This window comes from Leopardus geoffroyi, chromosome C2 (genome assembly GCF_018350155.1).
Source record: "Leopardus geoffroyi isolate Oge1 chromosome C2, O.geoffroyi_Oge1_pat1.0, whole genome shotgun sequence".
NCBI classification, from domain to species: Eukaryota; Metazoa; Chordata; class Mammalia; order Carnivora; family Felidae; genus Leopardus; species Leopardus geoffroyi.
In genome coordinates this window covers 113,871,553-113,879,627 of record NC_059333.1, presented here as the reverse complement: position 1 = coordinate 113,879,627, position 8,075 = coordinate 113,871,553, and the positions used below count along the sequence as shown (strand labels likewise).

Below are 8,075 nucleotides of genomic sequence, written 5' to 3'. Positions count from 1 at the left end.
GAGCCTGCCTGGAGGTTTGGGAGCCATCGGATCCTCCTGCTCTCCGTCTTCCTGACAGAACTCTAACCGAGAATGGACACTGATGCTCATTTGCTCCTCCTCTGGCGTCCTGAAGAGCGGATTTCGTTTTCCAACTACAGATGTAAGCCAGTGATGACTCGGCCGGTATTCTAAATGTATAATAGAGCGTATTTCTTGGTATTTCCTGGTCCTTACACTTACTTGAAATCTCGCACACACACCCTCCCCCCGAAAAACAAAACAAATGGGAGTGCCAGCATTAAATATTTTCGTTTATTATAGCCGCTATTGTTCTTATTGTATCTTGCTTTACACCGGAATTGTGACAAAGGGCAATTAGTTTTAGAGAAAGTGAAGACAGGTAGGAAGGTAGCTTCAGCTTTTCCCAAACCTGGCTGGAGGGGAAATTCACACATCCTTCAAGTTTGTGGAACAGGCGTCGAATCTTTATCAAATGGGCCAGCAGAAGAAGGTCATCCCCATTCAGGTATCGGAGAACTGGAATCTCCTCAGGGTTAGGTAGCTTTTCAGCACAGAGAAAGAGAAGCTCAGGGTCCATCTGTGGAAACTGGGAGGCAGGAGGAGGTGTGGGGTGGTACTAATTTGGAGTTGGAATCCCTCGAGTCTCGTTAGCTACACAAGGGGGCCGTGGTGGTGTTATTCTAACCCGGAGGAGGAAGGGGCTGAAATGCTGTGGAGATATGAGAGACCAGAGCAGGCCAGAGCACATAGAATTTGGGTACTTTCAAGGGCTTACAACTTATGCAAGTAATTTATGAGCATATGCTGAGGAGAGCACAAAGATGCCGCAAACACAGTCCCTTCCCCGGGAGATGCCCCGTGGGGAGAGCATGGTCCGTGCTGGACTGGAGCTAGGAAAGGCACTGAGTGGGCAGCCTTCCTCAGAGAAGGTAGCAGCTGAGCCGAGTTTTCAAGAAGGACCCGGATGGCTGAAATTCCTTTCCTTCCAGAACGTGCCCCTCCCACCAGGAGGCCATTCCACATTAATCTCTCCGTGACCCCTCCTCACAGCCTTTGGTGATTCAGGCTGATGGTCTCCTTGCAGCGGCAGGTAGGGAAATGGCTCTGTAGGACGGTCTTGCCTGAATGTTTCCAGGGCCTGGATTCAGGGCCGGCCTCAGTGGGTGGGCTAAATACAAGCTGAACTGCTACGTTCTGCAAGCAGAGTGACCACTTACCTGCAAGGGATACAAGAACTCACAGCATTTTCATCCCTCCCTGCATCAGAAGGTAAGGAGGGAGGGAGGGACAGAGCAATATGAGATGGATGAATAACAGGAATGGACCAGCATTTTTAACTTCCCTTCAATCCGAAATTCCAGAAGATGACAGAAAACTTTTTAAGAGAGTAAATCAACAATGGCTATAGGAAATAGGAAAGATTTTTGGGGCGCCTGGGTGGCTCAGTCGTTTAAGTGTCCGACTTCAGCTTGGGTCATGATCTTGCGGGTTATGAGTTCGAACTCCGCGTCAGGCTCTGTGCTGACGGCTCAGAGCCTGGAGCCTGCTTCGGATTCTGTGTCTCCCTCGCTCGTGTTCTGTCTCTCTCTCTCTCTCTCTCAAAAATAAACAAACATTAAAAAACGTTTTTTTAAATAAAAAAATTTTTAAAAAGGAAATAGAAAAGAATTTGATCAGCAGGAATAATCTTATTGAATTCCTGAAAATCATAAAGCAAACAGGACCATATCCACAGAGAGATAAATGACCAAATGAAACCACTAACCCAAAACACACACAATCTGAGATCAACGTTAATAAAAGTGAGAAGCAGGAGGGGCCCTGAGGTAAATATTAGGATGACCAGTTGGGAGCCAGCCCTCACCTCGCCCTCCACGTTGAACCATGGCGCCCCCAGGCTGGGGCTGGAAGTCTGGCACTGGGGCCAGCCTTCTGCCCCTCTGCAGTACATCTACTTTCCCACAGTCCCCACAAACTAACTTCAGTAAGCAGAACATGCGGGAAAGCCAGGATCCTCAATTACAAAATGAACACAAATATCTGAAGAAAATTGAGGCCATGAAAGAGAGGACAGATTTACTTATAAGGGATACTAATACTCAAGGAGACAGCATTCGTAGCCAGAGGGAGGCTTTGGAATATATATGGTTAATATTTTCTGAGGACTTTGAGAGAACGGTTGTCAAAGAGAAGAAATAACTAGAAGACTTGGAAATTCTATGCACATAGAAAAAAAAAGATGTGTTAACAATTTTAGAGTGACCATTAAAATACAATGTATTAAGAGATTGAGTCTAATAGGCTGAGGAAAACAACGAAATCCAGTTATATACTGTTTGCAAGAGACGCGTCTAAAACTGTATAAAAACACTGAAAATCAAAGAATGAAAAAAAAATGCACCAAGCAAATGCTAACTAAAAAGAAAGCAGGTGTAGCAATTTAACACCATGTAGAATAGCATTAAGGCAAAGGTCACCAGGAGGGAAATTGGGAATAACACCTATTGATAATGTTACCGTTTTGTTGTTGTTGTTGTCAAAAAGAAAAACCTTCACTGATACACTGACTCACATAATGGGCGCAGCCGAAGAGCAAATAAGCGAGGAAAACCCCAGGAAGATGGTCAGCATCTGTAATTTCCTAACCTATATTTCTAAAGATACAGAAAGCAAAACCGGATAGGAATAGTGGGAGAAATGAACAAGTTCGCAATCATCTTTCATACGTTGCTCAGAAGTAAGCCAATAATATAAAAAGAAAAGGATAGAGAAGTGTCAAGGGGACCATTAGACATACACAAGCTTGTGACAACAGTGCACTTTTTGGGGGGGTCGAATATACATGGAACAGTCACAAAAATTCTGGACTCGGCCACCAATAAAAATGATCAATACATTTCGAACAGCAGGGAAAACAGTGCAAGCCATGTTCCTTGATCATGTAGAAATGAACAAGAGAAGGATGGCAAATTGTAAAAATCTATTTGAAAATGCAATTAACTACGGAGTTGAAGAAACCAAAGTAGATAGGACAAACTATTTAGAAGGGAAAGAAAACCAGAGGACTCCATACAGCCAGAGAGGCACAGAGAGGGCAGGGTGGGGGTGGGGAGGAGGCGCTACTAGTTTAGATTGGGTGCTGGAGAGAGGACTCTGAACAGAAACCTGAAAGAAGTGGCGCAGCAGCTGTGTGCTAAGTAGGGGAGGGGTGTTTTAGGTTGAGGGAAGAGCAGGTGCAAAAGCCCTGTGGCAGGGATATGCCTGGTGTTGTTGAGGAACAGTGAGAAGGCCAGCGTGGCTGATGCACGCCGAGGGAGGAGAGAGCAGAACAGAGGGAACATTAAGGAAGTCCAGAGCCTGTACAGGATTGCAGGTCTCTTCTAGGACCTTGGCTTTTACTCTGAGTAGGATTAGAAGCCGCTGGATAGTTGGGAGCCTGAACAGCTGACTGCGGTGGCCGGACTGATGGCAAGTGGCGGGGATAGTGCTGAGCACTTCGTAGATCCTCAGTCCCTGTTGGCTGGATCTGAAGTCTCCCTTCTGTTTGGTGTGGATGAGATAGGCCTGCCTGTACTGAATAGGGAGGTCCTGTTTCCACTTACCGAGAAGTGTAGAATTTTTAGAGGTTGACAACACCTTTGAGGTCTGGAGCAATCTCTTCCTTTAATCATTGATGAAATGAAAGGCCTCAGAGGTGAAGGGGCGTGTTTGGAGCCGCACACTAGATATGCTACATAGATCTCTCTTTTTATAAATACATACTTTTGAATGTTTCTTTTTGGGAGGGAGCGAGAGCCTGGGAGCACGCACCAGTGGGAGGGGGGCAGAGAGACAGAGGGAGAAGGAAGATCCCAAGCAGGGTCTGCACTGATGCAGGGCTCAAACCCACAAACTGCAAGATCATGACCTGAGCTGAAGCCGGATACTTACCCGACTGAGCCACCCAGTGTCCCCCATAGATCTCTTTATATCTATCTACATTTCAGCTTTATTGAGGTATAATTGACTAACAGAGCTATCATTTTCTGAGTACTTTGTTGGTGCCAAGCACCACACCAAGTACTTTGCATTCCCTTTGAATCTTCACAGCCATCTATTTGGTGGGAAGCATTATCCACATCTAATAGAGAAGGGCCGTGAAGTTCAAGTTCACCCACTAAGCTAAGTGGCAAGGTTGAGGTATGAAACTACATCGCCGTAACCCGAAGACCAGGATATTAACCATTGCCAGTCACTGAGCATGTCCTCTGAGCCGTGCCCTGGGTAGGATAGAGGAATCAGTAAGGCAGAGATTTTGTGCTTCCGGAGCTCACCATCCAGTAGGAAAGGCAGCCATAAGGGCAGGTAAGGCAGCACGGTTCAGTGAGCATAGGGACCAAGGGCAGTACGTGCACGACCCAGAGAAGGCCATGATTGGGCAAAGGACTAGGAGGTCTGGGAAGCGTCTCCAAGGAGATGGCACGTATGTGTGGTCTTGCACATGGTGAGAACCCAGGTCTCCTGACTCGGTCCAGGGCTTTCTACTATAGCACAGTGGAGAAACAAACACAGTACAAAACCCTAAAACCAAACCCCCAAAGCAACACTACTTGGTCTCAGAGTAAACACAGTAAATGTTAGTTGGATCTAAGTGTGAACTAAAAGGAATTTCTGAAGAACAAACAATAAGGCTGCCTCATCTCCACCTGAAATTTTCACTATGTGTTTTTTTTTCATCGAATTCCAAAACTCTTAATAGGCCGTAGATTACACGCAAGTATAATCTGAGTAATAACACCGACAAAAGCCATTTACTCTTATTATTCTAAGTGCTTTGAACTGTTTTCAAAAATGTACCTACCTTCACTTTGGTCCCGACACTGATTCTTGCCTGTTGGCCCATTGCCAGAAAGGCGATTGAAATCTTGTCTTGTTCTAAGATGCGAACTCCAATGTAATGATTCAAAGCCAGAAAGACAGGTTTAAATGACACAAAGGGTGAGGTAGGGGCAGAACTGGACCAATTCCAAGCCCTTACTCTGTTGCCAGCTTGATCTGAATATTGACCTCCCAAGATATTGATGTATACCCTGGGCAGAAAGGAAATTAAAAATTATAAACGATAACGTTATGATCCAACCTTGAAATTAGCCCTGTCACTTGCTGGCCAAGGGGAGCTACAGTTCATGCTAGCCAGTAGCGTATGGAGAGTGCAAAACCGCAGGTAACCTTTGGCATGGTGATACCGCCACTGAATTTTATGCTAATTTGAAGTAGTGGGTCCAGACTGGGTCCAAAAGGCAGAACCAGGATAGTAAAGGGGTCTGGAAAACTATGCGCTGGGAAGAATGAAGGGGAAGCAGGAAAGGATTAGTCTGGACGAGCAGACATACAGGACACTAGGCGATCCCTGAAAGAGGGGAGAAGAACAGTGCTTGGATTTTCTCCAGGACGAAATGCAGAGCAGCGGGGGAAGGCCTAGTTGGCCTCAGTACAGGATGGGTGTGTTTTCGTAGTACCCAGCACCTGGGAGCCCGGAGTCCTTCCAGGAGGGCTCTCATCAGGGCCGGGTGTGGGCAGGAGTGGCTCGGGGAACATCTCTGAGATGGCTCAGAGCGCAGCTGAAAAGCCCTGTGATGGAGCACAAGGTGGGAGTTAGACTAATGGGGCCTCTCCAGTCTCTTAGCACAGTGGACACTACATTTTACGTCATTACATACATATCAAGCCTGACCAAGTGTGCGATCTGGTGGCACTAATGACTGCCCTTCTACCTCATGCTCTCTCACCTTCTTCCAACTTGGATCACCACCCCTTTCTTGAGCTCTGGGTATTTAGAGAGTTGGCTGAATTTGATAACAAATTATTATTTTTTTAACTAGATGAGTTGGCCATGACGGCCCCTAGAGTAAGATAACTAACATCTTCTTTCCCCACTATTGATTAGTGGTAGTGATCTAATAACAAAAGTGCAAATGAGAAATTGAGGTAATTATCTTACTGTATCTGGGAGGAGGAAGGCTTGGTTTCATCTCGAAATGGGGATGAAAATAATATTTGGCTAAAATTATTTACATAGATTGTTCATTTGATAAATATTCTGTGAGTGCAGACACATGCTGGTAGTGGTAAGGATTCAGAATGTGGCTTCAAAGAACATCCTTCTAGGGGCACCTGGGCGGCTCAGTCAGTTAAACGTCCAACTTCCGCTCAGGTCATGATCTCATAGTTCATGAGTTTGACCCCACGTCAGGCTCTGTGCTGACAGCTCAGGGCCTGGAGCCTGCTTCAGATTCTGTGTCTCCCTCTCTTTCTACCCCACCTCTGCTTGTGCTCTCTCTCTCTCTCTTTCTCTGGCTCTCAAAAATGAATAAATGTTAAAAAATAATTAAAAAACATAAAGCAAAGAACATCGGTCCAGCAGGGGGATGGGCTTGCTGCACAAGAGGCAGCTAGAAGGGGTCTGTGAGAGGATGTGGAAGTTCCATCAGAGCACCAGGAATTGAGCTGCTGGATCAGGGGACTTCACAGACAAGGGAAAAGTCCTAGAAACCAATGAATATTTGGTGACAATACAGTACCTCACCAAACGTAATAAGGCATCGCTATTGAACCCGGAAGGATGAGTAGAAATTCTCCAGTAATACAAATAGGGATAATGGACTGAGTGCTGCTTTGGACTTAAAAAACACAGGGGCACCTGGGTGGCTCAGTCGATTGAGCGTCCAACTTCGGCTCAGGTCATGATCTCACAGCTCGTGAGTTCGAGCCCCGCATTGGGCTCTGTGCTGACAGCTGACAGCCTGGAGCCTGTTTCAGGTTCTGTGTCTCCCTCTCTCTCTGCCCCTAACCCACTCGCATTCTGTCTCTGTCAAAAATAAATAAACATTAAAAAAAAGAATTAAAAAAAAAAAACACAAATGTCCTAAGTTTCTCAAATACTGGCAGAACGTCCAAATTTTGTCAATTACTGACAGAATTTCTCAAGATGAGATTGCTATTCCTGTAAATAATTTAAAGGGGGGAGAATATCTCTTTCTGAAAACTCAAAGAGTTTGAACTGCATTTGAAGGTCAGCCTGGATGGCTCAGTCAGTTAAGCATCTGACATCAGCTCAGGTCATATTCTCCCAGTTTGTGGGTTTGAGCCCCATATCGGGCTCTGTGCTGACAGCTCAGAGCCTGGATCCTGCTTGGGATTCTGTGTCTCCCTCTGTGCCCCTCCCCTGCTCATACGCTATCTCTCCCTCACAAATAAATAAATATTAAAAAAATAAAAATAAATGAAATTAAGACCCAAATTTCATTTTTTCAGGTTAAATGAAATAATGTGAAGTCATAGAGTATATAAGTTAGTAGGTCAAAATTGGATCAGGATCTTAATTTCTTTAGAGATTTTGTTTGTATGTTATTGTTGGTTGTGGCTATAGGAATATAGGAACAGTTACAAATATATCTCAAATTATAATAACACACACACACACAAACACAAACTATAACAACACAGTGTAGCAGCTATCCATTGTAAATTATTTCCATAGATGAGTCAGTATAACATTATCAGGGCACAGGCTCTAGGAAGATCACTAGATTCATATCCCAAATCCTTAGGGTGACCATATAGTTTATTGAGAGTTTTTTTCTAATATTGAAATCATATAGTTCATGTTTCTTGCTGTTTATAGAAAGAATATGATGAGCTTTGTTTTACATAGTTGCCTGGGATTTTTCCACTGGGAAGCAAATGGAATGACATAAATAAAAAATTTCTCTGAGTTGAACATTACTGCCAAAGACTAACTTAAATAAATCTTAAAGCCATTCTTATCATTTCAAAGGAAAAAGAAAGCTTCTAGTTATAAGATGAATAAGTTCTAGGGATTTAATGTACAACATAGAGATTATAGCTAGTAATACTGTATATATACTTGAAACTTGCTAAGAGAGTGTATCTTAAATGTTCTCAACACAAAAAAGAAATGGTAATTATGTGATGTGATGGAGATGTTAGATAATGCAATGGGATAATCATTTTGAAATATATCAAGTATATCAAATCAACACATTTTATGCCTTTAACTTACACAATGTTGA

General features: G+C 44.1%; 1 protein-coding gene across 1 annotated transcript in view; it reads right to left on the bottom strand.

Annotated features, from left to right (window-relative positions):
• Window positions 1-272: 272 nt before the first annotated feature.
• Window positions 273-8,075, bottom strand: part of ERICH6 (glutamate rich 6) — a 29,455-nt gene continuing 21,652 nt past the window's right edge. The window contains exons 13-14 of the mRNA XM_045503283.1: window positions 4,844-5,072; window positions 273-544 (exon numbers count right to left, since the gene is read on the bottom strand). Of these exons, the coding sequence (XP_045359239.1) occupies window positions 281-544; window positions 4,844-5,072 (493 nt within the window). The 3' untranslated portion in view covers window positions 273-280. The remainder of the gene's footprint in view (window positions 545-4,843; window positions 5,073-8,075) is intronic.